General features: G+C 40.5%; 1 protein-coding gene across 1 annotated transcript; it reads left to right on the top strand.

The window, feature by feature from the left end:
* Positions 1 to 10,538: 10,538 nt before the first annotated feature.
* LOC145591071 (chaperone protein ClpB4, mitochondrial-like) lies at positions 10,539 to 17,516 on the top strand. Its single transcript, XM_081647453.1, has 10 exons — positions 10,539 to 11,013; positions 12,618 to 12,836; positions 12,921 to 13,158; positions 13,740 to 13,935; positions 14,042 to 14,096; positions 14,311 to 14,461; positions 14,779 to 15,087; positions 15,195 to 15,460; positions 15,611 to 16,540; positions 16,969 to 17,516. Exons 1-10 carry the CDS (start codon positions 10,726 to 10,728, stop codon positions 17,278 to 17,280), a joined length of 2,964 nt encoding a protein of 987 aa, XP_081503579.1. The 5' UTR covers positions 10,539 to 10,725; the 3' UTR covers positions 17,281 to 17,516.
* Positions 17,517 to 20,039: the final 2,523 nt, after the last annotated feature.

Genomic DNA, 20,039 nt, shown 5'->3' with positions numbered 1-20,039 from the left:
AAGCAAAAAATCTAAAGACCATGTTAAGGACCTGGCTGAAACCTTCGCCACCTTAAGAAAGCATCAAATGAAGCTGAATCCGAAGAAGTGTGTCTTCGGCGTGAAGTCAGGGAAATTCCTTGGATTCATGGTCAGCAAGAGGGGGATTGACGCCAATCCCTCCAAAGTCAAAGCAGCTCTTGATGTTCCTCAGCCGAAAACAAAGAGGGACGTTCAGCGGCTCACCGGAAGAATGGCAGCCCTCTCGAGGTTCATTTCCAGAGCTTCGGACAAAGGACTACTTTTCTTCAAAGCCTTGAAACTCCCAAAAACAAAAGAGCTCGTTTGGGAAGAAGAGTAAAAAGAGGCCTTCAAGCAGCTTCGGGAGCATCTGGCTCAACTCCCAACTCTGGCTAGTCCAGTGGAGGGGGAAACTTTGTATCTGTACGTAGCTGTTAGCCCGGCTACCATCAGTGCAGTGCTGTTGAGGGAAGTAAATAAAATTCAGCAACCGATCTACTTCGTCAGTCACACTCTGACGGATGTCGAGACTCGTTACCCTCTACTTGAAAAAGTTGCCTTTGCAGTAGTGGTAGCTGCTCGGAAGTTGAGGCCCTACTTTGATTGCCATCAGATAGTGGTCTTAACTGATCAGCCGCTGGAAAAAGTTCTCGGCAAAGTTGAAAAATCCGATAGGCTGGCCAAGTGGGCTTTCGAGCTCACTGAATTCAGCATCAGCTACCAGCCGAGAGCAGCCATCAAGGCTCAAGCTCTAGTGGACTTCATGGCCGAATGCTCGTACCAAGAGACGTTAGACGATGAAAACAAAATCTAGACCGTGTTTACGGATGGATCCTCCACCGTAAATGGTTCGGGGGCAGGGGTAGTTATAACCTCTCCCGAAGGCAAATCCTTCGAGTATGCACTCAAATTTTCTTTCAAAGCTTCGAACAACGAAGCTGAATATGAGGCAGCAATCGCGGGCCTAGAATTGTGCATATCTCTGGAAGCCGAGCATGTCTGTCTGAAAACAGACTCTCAGCTAGTTGCATATCAGATCGGTCGCAGCTACGAGGCCAAAGAGCCCTCCATGATAAATTATCTTGCCAAGATCAAATCAGTTATTGCAAAGCTGAGAACCTTTGAAGTGCAGCTGATCCCAAGGGGTCAGAATGCTCAAGCCGACGCACTCTCCAAACTCGCCAGTTCAACTCTCACCGAGCTGAACAGATCTGTATATGTGGAAGTGCGCCGAGAAAGAAGTGTCGACGAAGCACCTGAAGTGTGTTGCGCCGACCCAGAGCCCAGCTGGATGGACCCCATCCTAGCTTTCAAGCTTCGGGGAGAAATTCCCGAAGACAGAATTTTGGCCTCCAAACTGAAGAGAACTAGCTCAAGGTTCATCGTCTTCAGAGGAGAGCTTTTGAAAAAGTCCTTCTCAACCCCATTGCTGAAATGCGTGGGACCAACAGATGCAGATTACATCCTTCGGGAAATTGACCTCGGCATCTGTGGAAACCACATTGGGGGAAGGACCCTAGCCCACAAGGCATTGAGGGCCGGATATTACTGGTCCACCATGATCTTAGACGCTAAGGAGCTGGTCCGAAAATGCGAAAAATGCCAAAAATTCGCACCAGTCATCCATCAGCCGGCTAGAGACCTTCAGCCGGTCCTGAATCTGCTTCCATTTGCCCAATGGGGGCTGGATATTTTGGGACCCTTTCCAGATGCACCTTACCAAAAAGGATGGTTAATAGTCGGCATAGACTATTTCAGCAAATGGATTGAGGCTGAAGCAGCTTCGAACATCACAGAGCAAACTGTCAGGAAATTTATCTAGCAGAACATTATCACTCGCTTCGGTATTCCGAAGGTCTTTGTCTTTGATCATGGGAGGCAATTTGATAATTTGCCGCTGAGGCGGTACACAGACCAGTTCGGCATCAAATTGGCATATCCAGCAGTGTGTCATCCACAAAGTAATGGCCAAGCCGAAGCTGCAAATAAACAAATCCTCAATGCTTTGAAGAAAAGGGTTGAAGATCAAAAGTCAAAGTGGATAGAGGAGCTTCCAGGAACCCTCTGGTCACTTCGGACAACTGAAAAAGAGGCAACGGGCTATTCACCTTTTGAGCTGGTGTATGGTGCCGAAGCCGTTTTTCCAGTGGAAATCGGCTCTGAAAGTTTAAGAGTGCACCACTTCTCGGCTGAGAACGAGCAACTTATGAAGGAATCCCTTGATTTCCTCGACGAAGTGAGAGACTCAGCCCGAGACAGAATGGCTGCTTACAAGCAGAGAATCAGCAAATTTTACAACCAAAGGGTCCATGCAAGGCCCCTCAAAATTGGAGACCTTGTCCTTCGGAATGTTGCTGCAGTTCAGAAAGGCCGAATCCATGGGAAACTCTCAGCTGCATGGGAGGGACCTTATGAAATTTATGATGAGCTTCAGACAGGGACATACAGACTTCGTCAGTTAGATGGAACTGAGCTGAAAAATCACTGGAATGCTGATGTACTTAAGAAATATCATGTGTAAACCCTTCGGGGCAGAGCAATCTTTGTAAGTACATTTCGAATTATTAATGAAAGGCTTCAGAGCCACCATTTCTATTATTTTTGCAACTTTTTATTCTTTCAAGTTCTCTTCGTTCTATCTACTCTTTAAGGGTTTTTATTCAGCCTCGTCTGAAACCTTCGCCTTCGGGTAACTGGGTTTCAGATTGCTGACGAACTCGTCTTTTTAAAGAACTCTGGTCTTTCGGCTGAAGTTAAACTTCAGTAAGACTTGTTCTCCAAAGACATGAGTGCATGGACAAGTTTGGGATATTGCCTTAGCTGAGCCTCGTATCCCAGAGAGCCATTATCTAAAACATTGCCTTCAGTTGGCCTTGTGTTTCAGATATCCATTTTTAAAGATAGACAGAGAACCAAGGATAGCAGCAACTATTAGAAATTTTTTATTCAGCCTCGTCTGAAACCTTTGCCTTCGGGTAATTGGGTTCCAGATTGCTGACAAGCTCGTCTTTTTAAAGAACTCTGGTCTTTCAGCTGAAGTTAAACTTCAGTGAGACTTGTTCTCCAAAGACATGAGTCCATGGACAAGTCTAGGATATTGCCTTAGCTTAGCCTCGTATCCCAGAGAGCCATTATCTGAAACATTGCCTTCAGTTGGCCTTGTGTTTCAGATATCCATTTTTAAAGATAGACAGAAACCCAACTCAGTAATCCAAAGATCTGAGTCTTCAGATTACTAAGGGGGGCAAGAAGCACTATCAGTGCAAGTTTATCTTCAGTAGAATTCTTCGAGCTGAAAGCTTTGTACTTAGCAAATTTTTGCGAAATTTCTCAAGTTCAAAAACAGTAAAGCATTCAAAATAAGACAAAGCAATTGAAGAAAAATGCATCAGATAAAGCTCAAATGCTTAGAAAACGAGCTACAAAGTTCAGACTGTTCAAAGGACATAATGAAATATCGACAGCCGCCCACAAGCGGAAAAATACAGCTGCCGAAGTACATACAAAATCAGATAAAGCAGTTTGTACATCAAGGCAAGCTGAAGCAAAAAAACAAGGCAAAAAATTCCAGAAGCGCCAAGTCTAAGGTTGAGCACATGATGAACCGCAAGATTCTGAAGACGACTGCCCGAGTTCCTATGCTTCAGCCCGAGGATCAGACTGATCAGGAGTGCTGGGTTCCATGGTGGCTTCAGCTCCAACAGCAGATGAAGCAGGCTGTGCACCCTGCTGAGCCTCCCTTTCCCGCTATTCGGCTTCAAGTTCCCTCCTCTCTTCTTCTTCTTCGGCTTCTTCAGCCGCAAGGATCTCAGCTTCAACAGGAGTGGGGAACTTCATATGGGGATCTTCTGGGTCCTGGACCCATTCAGCACACTGGGACCAGTCCAGCTTCGGCTCAGCATGAAGACAGAGTCTTCGGCACACTCTGAACCCATTCTTGAAACCCATATCATACTCCTCTTGAGTATAGATACGGACCTCAAGCAGGGCTTCAGCGTTAGCCAGCTTCTTCTGTACCTCCTCCAAGTCCTTCTTGGATTGGTTCAGCTCTTCCGCGAGCTTGGAGGAGGCATCCTTCTGCTCGCTCAGCTCTTGCTGAACCTTTGAAGCTTCAGTCTTCACTTGGGTCAGCTCATCATCTTTGACCCTTAGCTGATCCTCAGCCTCTTGAAGCTTGGCTTTCTCAGCTTCAGCACCAGTAGCAGCCTCTGAGAGTTGGACATTTTGAGCTTGGAGCTTTTCTTCAGCAGCCATTCTACTGGCTTCCAAAGCTTCTAATTTCTGTTGCACCTCAGCCTGTGCAGCAGCTCCTACTCGAATTCGGCTCTCAATGGCAGCCTTGAACTTGGAGATGTCCACTCCCAGATGATCCCGAAGGAAGTTTTCCCCTTCTATCAGTGGGGGAAAAACCTCCTTCTCCATTGCAGCGCAGAAGGTTTGGAGGGTTTCAGCAGCCTTTTTCTTGTATTCTTCCCCCTCCTTCTGCTTCTCCTCAGCTGCTGCTTGCTTCAGCTGAGCAAGCTTCAGCTCCTCGACTGCCACCTTTCTTGCATGTTCGGCGACGTCGACCCTGTCTTGAAGGGAGTCTATCAGCTCTATAGTGAGAGTCTGATTGTGCACAAACTGGAAATAGAGGCACAACTCAGTAAAAAAAAAAAACTGAACTGAAGAGCTGAATTGAAATATAAAAACAAGGATAAGGATTTACCTGCATCATCAGCAGTTGATTCGACCTTGCAGGGTCTGGAACTAATCTGCTGGATTCGCCCATCCCAGCAGTGGCCTTCAGCGACCAGATCCTCGCCCTATCTACTTCGGTTAAGCCAGCGAAATTGCCGAAGTGGGCTGCAGCACCTTCTCGGTTCTGGCCCCAAATGAGGTCCTAGATATGATCTGGAATTGGAATTCGGGGGGCCGAGAAACCCATCTCTCCAGAATGCAGCGTCTGGAATGAAGGGAAGGAAGACTCGGGAGCTTCTTGAACCTTAGAGGGCTCAGCATCTTCTTCTTCAGGAGCCTTCTCTTCCTTCTCAGCAGAGTCAATGATTATGACCTCTGCTTCTTCTTCAGGGCTGAGGACGAAAGCCTCAACCTCCCTGGCAATATCAGCTGAGAAACCCTCAGCAACGGGCTTCACAGCACTTTCGGCATTGTGCTCAGCAGCATTCTCCTGAACCTCTTCCTCCTCTAGAACCCCTCCCTTGGGATCGGGAGTTTTCTGATCCACCTCCATCTCAGGAGGTGGTGGAGGGGTCTTCGGCGGAGACTGGGGTTGTGGCTGAGGAACCCTCGGCGATCCACCGCCTTCCTCAGGTTCCCTTATGCTTATGCCGACAGACATCGGCCTCGTCTGGAAGTCGTGAGGGCCGATGATGGCCATCCGTCTTCTCCTTTTTCGAAGGGGCTGTTCGTCCATTTCCGAGTCTTCGGATTCCTCCTGGACTTGATCTTCGGGACGAACAGGGGCTTTCCCTTCTTTTCGTCTTTTGGTCTCTTCAGACTGCAAAAGACAGGGGGGCAGGAAGAACGTGAGTAAAAAAATAAAAAATTCTGAAGCCTGAGAAGCTAAGTATAACTCACCGAGGTCTTCAGCAAAGCCTCGTCTTCTTCTTCAGCTGCCCTTGCTGCTGCTTCTTCTTCAGCAGCCCTGGAGGACCCTTCTCCTCCTTCCAAAGCTTCAGCGGCTCGTGCAACCTCTTCGGCAGTACGAGCAGCTTCGAGTTCCTCGTCCAGCAACTGGCTCCAAGGATCTCTCTTCTTCCACTAGGGTTTCTGCCACTGATAGAGGGCAGAAGCTTCTATCTGAAAGTGAGTTGAGTCCAAGTGAACAACGCGATCTTTGGACTCAGTAATGGAAGGGGCTCGGTTCAGGATTGTCCTTCCTTGGTCAACGCCGAGACGTTCGTAGTCAACCTTGGCAGTGATTTCGTTCAGCACTGAAAATAGAAAATAAGCGCAAGTCAGTTCAGCAACATCAAAACGCTGAATAAATTATAAATGCGAAAGCAAAAAGATAAAAATAAAAGGCTTCGGCCCCAGCCGAAATAGCTTACCATCTCTAAACTTTCGGCTGAGGCCGACAGCAGCAAGCATATGCTCCTGAAAGATGTAATGGTTATCAGGGAGCCAAGTTGCCGGAATGGTCTTCAGACGACCTCTCCCCCTTGGGTTATCAGTCTTCCCAAAAATGTTGGCCTGATCGAGATTACGATCTCCTTGGCCATCGTTTTCTAAAGGGCCCAAGCTGAGCATTTCTGGGTCAGGGATGGAGAGGTATCGGGGAGCGCTGAAGACGAAAGGATGGTCTGGATCTGTGGGCGCCCTAACCCAGATCCACTGGCCTCTCCACTCCTTATCCGAAGAATCATTCGGCCACATTGTCAGATAACCAGGCCGAGACTCAATCCGAAACCACCCAGGACCATGATCCCTATGTCCACTCTGGATATTCGGCACCAGCTTATGAATCTTCTTAAAGTAGTGCAAGTTGGGGATGTATTTCATGAACTTGCAGACCCATAAGTATGTCATCACCCTTCGGATGCTGACAGGAGTTAGCTGACACAGGGAGATCCTGTAGTGAATTAGCAAATCTCGGACAAATAAGTCCAAAGGGAACCTCAGCCCATACTGAAGCTGTCTTGTGTACACCCCCACATACCCCAGGGGTGGACGATGGATTCTGTCCGATGCAACGGGCATTCTGCGCCAATACCCATCAGCCTCCATGATGCCGTAATGCAGCTCAATCTGTTCAGCAAACCGATACACATCGGCATGATTTACCCACCAAGGGTAGGGGCAATTCTTTATCATGGGTGCGGCTACTTCAGCGTCCTCCCACTCCTGTAATCCAGGAAGAACATCCCAAAGATCGGCGGGAACTTCTTCGTCCCGCCCAGAAACGCTCGGCTCCTCCGTTCCTTCCGGAGGCGCCGATGAAATTGGGGTCGCCCTAATTCCTTCAGCAGGGTCAGACCCCACTCTTTGTCCGTTCCAGGTCCCAGTCCTGTTCCTGGGATCGGGGAATTGCCTTGCCCTTCTTGGAGCACGGGCCCTACCTCTAACTCCTCTCACCATTGTTGAGTTTCGAAGAAAAAGTCGAAAAAAGGGAAAAGAGTTCGAATTCGAAGAAAATCAAACAAAATCAAAGAAAATTACCTTATTTTGAAGCGGAATTTGCCGATCTATGAGTTTGGAATGACGAATTTCAGTTTCTAAGCTTAATTCTCGGGGATTCAAGGAAGTTTTGATGCGGATTCAAGGGTTTTGCGCAAGTCGGAGTTCGTGTTTGTGAAGAAGTGAGGAGAGAGAGAGCGGTTCTCTTGCTTATATTTCCAGAAATGGGAATTCTGGGAGTCCGCGCCTTTAATTTCTCTTAAATACCTCGCTAAGTAATCGTTAAACACATCTCCTCTTGATTAACCACCCATTATCCGTCCAACTTCCATAAACTATCCATCTAGCCGCCGTTATTTCATTAATTGCGGTTTAAATTCAAATTTTTTGGATTAATTAAATCATTTACTTCCCTCCTTTTTCTGATTAATTAAACCCGACCCGTCATACTTCCAAATCGGGTCTGGGGGGCAAGTTGTTTGGGTCCAATTTAGTCCAATTGGGCCTAGTCATTAAATGATCCAATTACAAGCCCAAGGTCAAGGTTCAACTCTCCAATTGTGCTAAAGTCAAGATCAGTCCATAAGGCAAGTCAATTGGGCCAAGGCCCACTTCTCCCATATATGCCAAGGTATAAAAGCCATCAATATTGCATATGTAAAGAGAGACACATACATTCACACGAAGCCTCATGCAATTAATTCTCTTGCATAGCTTTCTCTCTACACATTGTACTGACTTTAGCATCGGAGGGGCCTTCCTCGGCAACACCCCCGAGGCTAGTTTACGTGTGTTTGCTGTGCAGGAAATCCTCGGCCCAACATCACTTGGACCGAGCCCAGTCTTCACCACTTCATTGGACCTTCGGCAAGGTCCCATTGTTTTCACCCGAAACAAAGTATATAGCGTTCTTCTGGCAATTTGGAGCCTTAGATATATGAACAGCAGTAGCATAATTATCACCAATAAATAACATATAATTACCCAAATCCTCGACATTTTCCCACGACGACGATGTTGTGTCACAAACAAGCTTATGGACCTTGAAATTAATGGTACGGTAGCAATGTGTACTGTCCCAGAGGTATACAACCTCATCAGTTTCCTGTTCATCCGAAATACCAATCTCTCTTATGCGCAAGACTATAAGTAAATCACCAGCTAACTCCACCATATACTTCTCTCCAGCCATAAAAAATATATCTCGGGCTAATGATGGTTCTCTACACAGATTGTAGGGAATGGTAATATAATCTTTAGCCTTGACAGGATTAGAATTAGCCGCCATACTAGCTATATCACAATATGCAATCGCTGCATCACGAGATTGACTAATAGGACCATACAAGATTAATACTTTTCCATCCCTAATCATAGCTTGATGAATAAAAGGTCGGGGACTTCATGGCCATGAGTCAACTAGTTCATTCCATGCTTTGTCTCCAGGGCGAGCAAAAGCTATACTATCCCATGGGTAATGTATCACAAACACAACTAACTCATCAATGCTGTTGCTTCCAGGAATCTTTAATACAATGAATCTTCGCACCAAAACTTTCATAGCCCACGGATATTCCTCTATCATCTTAATCACAGGATCACCTTCGTCATCTGATGATCCGCCTTCATTGTCTGATGATCCATCTTCATCATCTGACGATCCGTATCCTTGATCAGGGACGTAGTCTGAGTAAGTTGGCAAATCATACAACGAAGGGAGGCTTAATTCAGCTTTAATAATAGGATTAAATAACTTAACATTCTTGTTAAAGTCTTGCATCACAATCCACCCATAAGACGAACCCAACATCTTTTCTCGGATATCTCAGGAAGCATCATTCCGTAGCACTTGTTTTTGCTGATGCTGAATGTTTTCCTACGACTCGAATTCTCGTGATTGGTGTCATTAATCCCCGGCTCCGGCTCTGCTAGCAGCAACCAAGGTGTAGTTGGTTTATCTGCACGACTCCACTCCGGTTGAGGAAACACGGTTCCATGAATGACATACCAAAGAGAAATATATAAAATCTTCAATGGTATTCAATTTCAATGCAATTACACCGAGGATATCAGAGGGCAACACAGACCAATCAGCCATCTACGCCAAGCCACATTAAACAACACAAACACTACAAGGTTATTAAATTAAAGATTTGAGATATAATCAATATGCGAAAAATATATTTGGGAAGCTAAAACCAATTTGACACAACTCAATTATGGCAAATCAATTCAAATCAGTATAGTACATTAGTACTCTTATAAACTTATTCAATTGCACCCAAAAAAAAAACACTTACATTGGAAAGCACTCTGAAAATTCAACCAAGAAATATTTAAGAGTAAAGACTTGTTGAGTAATTGGAAAACACTCCGAAAATTCAACCAAGAAATTTTTAAAATTAATTAATACATTCATAACCAAATAATCCATGAATCAAATCCACCTCATGCGAGAAATTCCAAATTAATCTCTTACATTAAATAATACTTCTTATAATTTATAAAAGAATACAGTAATTGAATTGAAAAAGATAAACAGGCAACATACCTTAATTAATCGAATTCTTATTATATATCCTTGTATATTTGTCAATTTGAGCCTGCTAAAACGAATCAAAATTAGAATTAAGCATGTATACAAAATTGAAGATTTAATTGCTATTTCTATTTATAGAGGTAAAGATAGGAATAAACCAATACCGACTTGAATTAGGACTACAAACTTTATAATAATTGAAGCCCACATCAACAGCCCACGTAAATCCAACCCCATTTTTATTTTAAACGGTAAACCCCTTCGTTTTGTAATAAGGGCAAACACGTTAACTTTTACATTTTTATATACAAACTACGAGTATTTTTTTGTTTTATTAACTTATACGGGTAAAAACATATGTTGTCATATAAAATGTTACTAATTAAATTAGTATTTAGGTAAATTTTCATTATCTTAGCCTTTCATATTAATAATATTTAATTATAAAGAATAATGGTCAAATCTATGTATTGACATGTGTGTCATTCAAAGAATACAATTATTATGAAACGTAGGAAGTATAATAAGAGTTAAGCATAAATATAGTCCTCAAACTATTGTATTTGTGCACTTTTGGTCTCTCGATTTTTAAATGCTCATTTTTTGTCCTGAATTTTGACCAAATAGTTTAGGGACTAATCTTAATCCGCAATAGTTTAACAACCTTATTTTAATAACATTAGCTAGGAGACACGTATACAATATAAAAATCTATATAATTTGGTTTCTTTTTTTTTTTTTTACTTTTCTAAAATAGTATCTTATTTATTCTAATAAAAAAATAAATTAAGTGTTCCATAAATTTGGGATCGATTCTCACCGTTGCCTCACAAAATATTGTCATATCCTTGACAAGAGAGGAGATCCTACTAACGTTGAGTAGGCGCTAGAAGCTTCCAAAGTGTTCCCTGTAACTCCTAAGTCTCTGTAACGTTCCATTGTATTCCTTTGTCATTTCCCCTTGTTCAAGCTTCCTCCATCTTCAACACTCTGTACTCTTCATTCTACTGCTACTCCTTCAATTCTTCCAATCTCTCACATTCTCTCTACTCTTTGCTGGGTCTCCAATGGCTGCTAGAGCCATCACCACCAAACGCCTGATTACTCGCTCAGCTTATGCCGCCATTTCTGCTTCCAAAACTGCCCCTTCTTCCTACCCTCTTTCCCACTCTCTCTCCTCTTCCAACCCTTTTTCCGCCCCCAAAACAGCTGTTCCCTCCAGTTCTACCGGTTTTGCAAATGGGGTCTTGGAGAGAGAGCTTTTCAGGAAGTCCATTAATGGCGTCGCCAGCAATTCATTTCTGGGTTCTCGATTTTACTCTGCTTCTGCTACTCCTTCTGCGAGCTCTGGCCAGGTTACTCATTTCTTCAATTCAATTTTTTCTTATTTAATTTTTCTGGTGATTTTGATCATTGACTGTTCTTTGTTATAATTTTCTAGAATACTTAAATTTAATGATTGTTTGGTAGCCCTTACATTCTAAATACACAATTAAAGTAGAAATTTTGATTTTTGCAATGCAAAAGGTAATGTTGACCTTCAAATTTTGGCATTGTTCTTGTTCATAGTTGAGGCTGTGTATTTTGACCATACATACGAAATTAAGGTTCAATAAAATTAGGGAAGGGAACATAACAGTCATAAGTTCAATTTTGTGAATCACAGCTAATAGTATGTTCAATTGAGGGCTACTTAGTTGATTTCAGGTCTAATAATTAAGGTTGAGATTAGTTCAGGGTTTTTATTTGGTGAGAGGATTACACTCTAGGTTTATACAAATTAAGTACAATTAGGGAGTATGATTTCGAACCGTTAAGCTTAGAATTGCGGGGCTTAAGTGGTAATGATATGACCTTTGCTGTAAGTTGTTCCTAATTATGTAGTTCTTATAAGTTATGGTTGATCATTTGAGTCAGTGGCCCATGCCATAGATTGGAAGTCCCGTTGTGGCAGATGTAGATATTTGGCTACTAATTTTGATAAAATAGATACATCGTGGTAGATAAGTGAGAATCTAATAGGGTTGGCCGAATTGCAACTCTTAAATGTGTCTGAGGAAAGCCAAGATGAATTCTCTTTCGTAAGCTTAATTTGTGGAACCGGATAGACAAGCTGCTCTTCCTCTTGATTTGAGGTGTGTATAGGGTATTTAGACTGGTATTAACATTTGCAATTTAAGTCAAGTAGAATTTCAGTGAGAAAGAGTGAATCATTTTGCCCTGATACAGTGAGTGCAGGCAATTGGCAAATGTGATAACACCTCAAAAGTGCTTTTAAGTTGGAATCTGAGAAGACAATTGAATGGGCGACTTGCATAGCTTATCCTATATAATGAAACCTGTAACTTCTTTACCGAAAAAGGTACTTCACGACAAATTCTTACAATCATCTCACACGAGGGCTGTGCAGTTGTCTGTTCTATCATTTAGAGTAAGCTGTTTCTAGATTTAGAGTAGGAGCATCGCCCTTAGGTGATAGTTGTTTGTCTTGTTTTTCATGCCCCTCCTGCATATGCACTCTTATAAGGGTATGATATATCTTGTTGGTTTGAAAGATTCTTAAGGTGTTAGCTTATTATTGTTGTAACTCTTGGAGGGGAAGGAAGTCAAAGGAGAGCTTTCTTTGGTTGAACCTTGGAATTTGGGAAATAGACATTGTAAGGTTGGTGTAGCATAAGTGCCGCTTATTTTTCTTGATGACACTGTCTTCTAATTGCTTGTCCTCACTTTGTGTATGGTCCCTCACTTTTGAATTCCTTGAGGCTGGCTAATTCAGTATTCAGTTTATTCAATATTCATTCCCTTTATTCCCTTTTGCTAGCCCTTGCTCGTAAAATTACTGCTTAACATTATCCCACATTTTGTTCTAGAAGTTTTTGTGTTTGCTTTATCCTCATAATGAATAGATGAATAACTGTTCTTGCAATCTTGTTGCGTCCTGATGTTTACGTTTTTTCAGATTAATCAACCAGAGTTTACTGAGATGGCATGGGAGGGGATTGTTGGGTCTGTTGAAGCTGCACGACTGAGCAAACAGCAAATTGTCGAGACTGAACATTTAATAAAGGCCCTGTTAGAACAAAAAGATGGTTTGGCCCGTAGAATTTTAACAAAAGCTGGGCTTGACAATTCATCAGTGTTGCAAGCTATAGATGACTTCATATCCAAGCAGCCAAAGGTATGTTTTCATGAGCTTAATTGGTTATTTATCATACTATTTAAAATGAACTGTTTTGTGGCTAAATGACTTTTGATACTGCAGGTTGTAGGTGACACTAGCGGTCCTATTCTTGGCACAAATCTTGGTTCCCTTTTGGACAGAGCCAGAAAACACAAGAAAGAAATGGGTGATGATTTTGTGTCTGTAGAGCATTTGGTTTTGGCATTTCATTCAGATCCAAGGTTTGGGAAGCAATTGTTTCAAAATTTTAACCTTAATGAGAAGGATTTGAAGGACTCCATTCAAGCTGTTCGTGGAAGTCAAAAAGTTACAGATCAGAGTATGTTCTTTTTATTATTTTGAAATCATCATTGATAAAAGCTAGTTGTTTTCCAGCATTACAAGTTTGATGATGAAAATTATAATGGGCTCTATTTGACCAACCTGGGAAGTGGGGAGATATTGCTAGTATTACTTTAATGTGGATAACTCTTGATATGCTATTTAAAATTAAATTGTTTTTTACCAAGAACACTTTCATGGTTGCTGCTATTAGTAAATATGTTGTTCATTACTTTTGCGTCAATTATGTGGCAAAAAAAATTTCTCTTGTCTCTCATTTTGACCAGTAAAAAGTGTATAGCTATCTTGAGCTCATTCCTTGCTGCACTGAAATTAATCTAAGTTCTTGGTAACTTGAGTTTGGTCACCATGGCATGATTTCAACAAACTGCTCTCGTCTTTCCAATTTATTGATTCACTTTTTAGAGAAGTTATATTTTCTCATACTCCCCATTCCTGCTTGAAAATTTGTAGATCTTTAATTCTGTGCGTTTGAAAGGCTATCCTTGTAAATTTGTGAATTTAGTCTTTCATCTTCCACTGTCCTAATACTATTATGGTTCTCATTTCTTGAAATAGATCCAGAAGGGAAATATGAAGCACTAGAGAAGTATGGAAGTGATCTTACTGAATTAGCCCGGCGCGGTAAACTTGATCCTGTTATTGGGAGAGATGATGAAATTCGCCGTTGCATCCAAATATTGTCCAGAAGAACCAAGAACAATCCTGTAATCATTGGTGAGCCTGGAGTTGGTAAAACAGCAATTGCGGAAGGGTAAGCTTACTTTGTTTGAATATTGGCATGCCTTTTGGGTTCAACCGTCTTCCCCCCTGCTCAGTCACTCACAGCAAAGTCATGATCATGTTATGCTATTTTGCAGATTAGCCCAACGTATAATACGTGGTGATGTTCCTGAACCATTGATGAATCGAAAGGTGCGTCTCCTTTTAGAAGTAACAAGTAATAATAGTTTAAGCGTTTTGTTGCTGATGCTTGATAATCTAGTTGGTCTTGTTTTAATGATTAATTAGTGCAAGTGATGTTTGGGATTTTGCTTCTAAAAAGGAAACCAATAGTTATCTTCCGAACATCTTTCGTCGTAAATCATCTCATGTTTCCTTGTGGATTGTTTCCTTAATTTTCTTTTAGTTGATTTCACTTGATATGGGTGCTCTGCTTGCTGGGGCTAAATTTCGCGGAGATTTTGAGGAGAGACTTAAAGCTGTGCTGAAGGAAGTGAGTGCCTCAAATGGGCAAATAATCCTTTTTATAGATGAGATTCATACAGTAGTGGGAGCAGGTATGTTTTTCTTGGTGACTTTGGTTTTAAGTCTGTTGCTATTGTTTTTACTCTTTGTCATCCTTTGCAATAAATTTCTTTAATAACAAATTTCTTTAATTCTTTTTCACTTGTTTGACTTGCTATTATAAAATTTACAAAACGGACAACGGAGTTTTAACTTTGAGTTGGGACAATGTTGAAATTTCCATGAGAACACCCTCTAAACTAGATTGTAGTTTAAGATATATAATGCAAAAATGTTGTTGGGGCAATGTTGAACATTGGATAAAGAAAATGCAATCACAAGCTTTTTAATTTTCACAACTTGATTGCAGGGGCTACTGGTGGTGCTATGGATGCTGGTAACTTACTAAAGCCAATGCTTGGTCGAGGAGAACTTCGGTGTATTGGTGCCACAACATTGAATGAGTACAGAAAATACATTGAAAAAGATCCTGCACTTGAACGGAGATTTCAGCAAGTTTTTTGTGGCCAACCATCCGTGGAGGATACAGTTTCCATTCTTCGTGGGTTGCGTGAACGTTATGAATTGCATCATGGTGTTAAGATATCAGATGGGGCTCTTGTTGCAGCTGCTATACTCTCTGATCGTTACATCACTGAAAGGTTTTTACCTGATAAAGGTTTGTCTTAGTTTATTCTCATCCCTACCCACTGTTTTCTGCTGTTATCTTCTGAAAAATGCCGTATTTTTATTTGTCTCATCAGAATCCTTGCTTGTCCTATACAGCTATCGATCTTGTTGATGAAGCTGCTGCAAAGCTGAAAATGGAGATTACTTCTAAGCCTACAGAGTTGGATGAGATAGATAGAGCAGTGCTAAAATTAGAGATGGAGAAACTATCCTTAAAAAATGACACTGATAGAGCATCCAAAGAGAGACTTAGCAAGTTGGAAAGTGATCTCAGCTCATTGAAAGAGAAGCAAAAGGAGCTAAACGATCAATGGGAAAGCGAAAAGGTTCTTATGAACCGAATCCGGTCAGTCAAAGAAGAGGTACGGAGTATTCCCTCTCTGTTATTTGCATTTGAATATTAACAACTACTCTATCAAATAAATTAAAAATAAGAATCACCATGCTTGTCATTTCAATTAATCTTGATGTTTATAATCCTTTTTTTTTCCCTTTGAAAAATGCCTAATCAGATCGACAGAGTCAATCTGGAGATGGAAGCTGCTGAACGTGAATATGACCTCAGTCGTGCTGCTGAGCTAAAATATGGAACCTTGATGTCTCTTCAACGGCAGTTGCAGGAGGCTGAAAAGAACCTGGCAGAATATCGTGAGTCTGGTAAATCCTTGCTTCGAGAAGAAGTAACTGATGTAGATATTACTGAAATTGTTAGCAAGTGGACTGGCATACCCTTATCTAACCTTCAACAATCTGAGAGAGAGAAGCTTGTCTATTTAGAAGAGGTCCTTCACAAACGGGTTATTGGACAGGACATGGCTGTCAAATCCGTGGCTGATGCGATTCGTCGTTCAAGGGCTGGATTATCTGATCCGAATCGACCAATAGCAAGCTTCATGTTTATGGGCCCTACTGGTGTAGGGAAAACTGAGCTTGCAAAAGCTTTGGCCGGTTACCTTTTTAACACCGAAAATGCTCTTGTACGTATAGATATGAGTGAGTACATGGAAAAGCATGCAGTGTCACGGCTGGTTGGTGCTCCCCCCGGTTATGTTGGATATGAAGAAGGTGGGAAGCTCACTGAAGTAGTGCGGCGACGACCTTACTCTGTTGTCCTGTTTGATGAAATTGAAAAGGCCCATCATGATGTCTTCAACATCTTATTGCAACTATTGGATGATGGACGTATAACTGACGCTCAAGGAAGAACTGTCAGTTTTACTAACTGTGTGGTTATTATGACATCTAACATTGGGTCCCACTATATCCTGGAAACTCTGAAGAATACTCAAGATAGCAAGGATGCAGTGTACGACTTGATGAAAAGGCAGGTTGTAGATTTGGCTAGGCAAACATTCCGTCCCGAGTTCATGAATAGGATTGACGAATATATTGTTTTCCAGCCTCTTGATTCCAGAGAAATCAGCAGAATTGTTGAGTTACAGGTAAAGATTATAATTTTGGAGCAATGCATGGCTTATCTGCAAATTCTAGTTGTTCAACACGATGCCTTATTTGCCTTATCATTTTTTTTTTTTTTTTTTTTTTTTTTAATTTGGTCTAGGAAAGGAACATCTCAGGTCATAACTAATTTACGGTATTTATGTTGAACATTCCAACATGCATTAGATTAGATAAAACCTAAATCTCACTTGGTTAATAAGTCTGCGGCAGACAGGACCATAGAAATTGAGGGGATAATTTGATACCAAGCCACCTTTTTCTTCAGTCTTGTGTATAGTCATCCTGTCTTTTTGTAGTATATTTTTGCTCATAACTTCCGAGAAAATTAGAGTTTACTGCAGAGATGGTGCATGGTGCTGTGAGATATTGAGATTATCCTGACAATTTTCTTAATTTACCTTCATTGCAGATGAATCGGGTGAAAGATAGGCTGAAGCAAAAGAAGATTGATCTTCAATACACTAAAGAAGCCCTAAAACTACTTGGGACATTGGGCTTTGACCCTAATTATGGAGCCCGACCTGTCAAGCGGGTGATACAACAGATGGTTGAGAATGAAATTGCAATGGGAGTTCTGAGGGGAGATTTTAAGGAAGATGACTCTGTCATCGTTGACGTGGATACACTGTCATCAGCCAAAGACACGTCACCTCAAAATAAGCTGGTCATCAGAAAGCTGGAAAGCAGTCCCTTGGAAAATGTTATGGTGGCCAATGACTAACGTTCTCAGAATTAATACCTAAATCAAAATTGTAAATGAAAACTATGTTCATGGTTGCCTTTTTGTTGCTGACGATTTTGAGGTTAGTTACTGTACATTCTCTCTTGACTTTTGCTGATCTCTTATTTTATTTTCGTTTTCATGTTCAATGCTATATAGTACGATTTGTTAATTTTTTGGTGGCCAATTCTTCCCACCTAGTAAGCTAGATATCTGAAAGAGTGAATCAGCCGTGATTGAATATGCTGGTCCTTACCATAATACCATATGTGGGGTTGCTCAGTATTATGTATGCTGAGGAGTAAGATCCACGTTCTAAATGCATTTGTGATGAAAGAGGTAGGAAAGTGGGGAACTTCATGTACTCACGTAGCCATGCTCCAAGATCGAGTCGGTGCATTGTGACATTGGGTCCTTTTTTTTTTTTTAATTTTATTTTTGGGTGCTATGTGATATACGCTTATATGGGTATGGTATGGACGTATATAGGGGGATGCAGTTGTGCATGTGGAGATATTTGAATGTTGTGGTTGGCCCTTTTCTGATGACTGAGGTCCAAAATGATGTTGTGGTGGCCGGTGGGGTGAAACAAATCCTTGCTGATAAGATATAACATTCTTACAAGCTTAAATGCCATCGAGTCAATGTTGCATTACTAAAGCTAGCGTATCTCTAAATCAAGCTCAAACAAAGTACATAATTTTAATCATTAGTTTATATGTTACTCGTATAAAGAAGTTGATTACTTACGATATCATTTTATTTTATTTTTCATTTTTACAAAATATTTTCATGTAACGTGGCACATTGTTGTCTTCTTGTACATGGAGACTGGAGATTCATGTCAGTCCAAAATTAAAAAAAGGGAAATAAATAAAAGTGGGGCCAATGAGTTAAATAGTATCGTCGGTGAATTCAATATGGGCTGCATTTTGGTCCCTGCAATGTATTTCCGTTTCAGTTGTATTTTGGCCCAGAAACTTCTATTTGGGCGGTGTTCAGTCTTGTCAATTTTAAATTTCATCAATTCAAACATGTTTCACCTCTCTTAATTACGTACTCGTACAGGAGTAAGGGCTACGTAGTAAAATATCTTGGTTTTATAGCCGATCCTATCTTATTCGAATTAAGAATTTGATATCACCTTACTAGACAGGATCTCTTCTATAGGCTTCGAACCTTTGTATCCTTGAATTAAGGATTTGATATTGTCTTAATACAAAGTATATGTTACAGAGTATTACAATTAACATCTACGAGTAATAAGTTATTTTTGTCTTTCAATCTTTTATCATCAATTAAATGACTATCTATCGGATAATTAGGTGTTTAGAAGTTAAATATGCTAGTTGTTTAAAATTTTCCGACACATCTTATGTTACCAATTTAAGACATTGTCACTACGAGTACGTATTAATCGAACCAAGATAATTGAAGAAGAAGAAGAAGAAATGGTAGGAACTAGGAAGGAGTTGAAAGTTAATGCAGGTAAAGAAGTCAAAGTTATATGAAATGTTCTTTGGGGTCAAGGATGAATGTGGTCCAGAAGAGAATAGTTATGAATTACGTATATGATACCTGGTATGAGTAAAACTCCATATATAAATAGTCATGCTGCTATCAAGTTAGTTTGGTCATTTTGTTAATAGATATCTTCAAACACTTGTTCACTTGGTGATTGCTTTTGCTTATTTATTGTTTGTGGAAAACCAAAACAAGGTGTGAAAACAAAACCTAAGAGATTTTTATTTTAACTTCTTAATTAACAACCTCAAAGATTTTACATTACTACTTTTTTATATACAATAATACGAGTACGAAGGTAAGGATTATACTACCTTGAGTTTGGCATCACATATATCTTTATACTATGACAATTAAAATTATCTTTCTCCACAATGTTGTAATTAACAAGAGAGAAAAGAGGAAATATCAGTCATCTAATCTTTTTTAAAGGCCAGTATCTTTCTCTTGTTTATCAAATTATTAATGAAGCATGTTGTTGCATGTAGTACATGAATGCATATAACAGTATTACATCATTCTGAATGGGTTGCACTGATTTAGATTTAGTTTTCTTAAAATCTGATACAAAAATAAATAAATAAATAAATAAAAGCACATGATAAATGTTCATGCATCATAATAATGGCGGAGGCTTGTAAACCCGTAAACAATTGAGTACTTCCGTATCAAAAAAAGATATGCTCGTGCAAAAACATGCTTGCATTTTCGAATAATGCTTTCAGATACGAATTGAGGGATCCAAGTTTATTTGAGATTATGCTATCATGCTATGATTTGTATTTAATTGTATGATTGTAATCATTGTATATATGATTTTTATTTTCTCTACTACATCGTAGTAGAATATTACTCCTACAGTCCTATTCCAATATAAGAGTCTGAGATTTTCCATATAATGTTCTCCCACTATCTCAAAAAGTTTTTCATGTTTTGATTTTTTTTGTAGAATAATTGCCATCTAAATAAAAACTTTAGAAACAAGAGAATACATGTGCTTGTAGTCTTGTACGCTGCATCTAATGAGTATATACAAAAAAAAAAAAAAAAAAAAAAAAAAAAAATGATTCGCAACATACAATCAATTCTATGGAAGGGCAACCCACAAACCAACAACACAGTGCTTCCTCCCCCTCATCCGTCAAGATCGTAAACATATAAACAGGATTACAGAATGTGCACATATTGGAACGTTCAAATCTACTAATGGGCAATGGCTTAATCAATATTGGATT

The sequence above is a fragment of the Chenopodium album genome, chromosome 18 (genome assembly GCF_948465745.1).
Source record: "Chenopodium album chromosome 18, dcCheAlbu1.1, whole genome shotgun sequence".
Taxonomy (NCBI): domain Eukaryota; kingdom Viridiplantae; phylum Streptophyta; class Magnoliopsida; order Caryophyllales; family Amaranthaceae; genus Chenopodium; species Chenopodium album.
This window is presented reverse-complemented; position numbering and strand designations above follow the sequence as displayed.

Excerpts from the sequence above, each read along its gene's own strand:
- LOC145591071 (XM_081647453.1), top strand. The coding sequence starts at position 10,726 with ATGGCTGCTAGAGCCATCACCACCAAACGCCTGATTACTCGCTCAGCT. Across the intron at positions 14,097-14,310 it reads AACCATTGATGAATCGAAAG|TTGATTTCACTTGATATGGG; the intron begins GTGCGTCTCCTT and ends ATTTTCTTTTAG. Across the intron at positions 15,088-15,194 it reads AAGGTTTTTACCTGATAAAG|CTATCGATCTTGTTGATGAA; the intron begins GTTTGTCTTAGT and ends TGTCCTATACAG.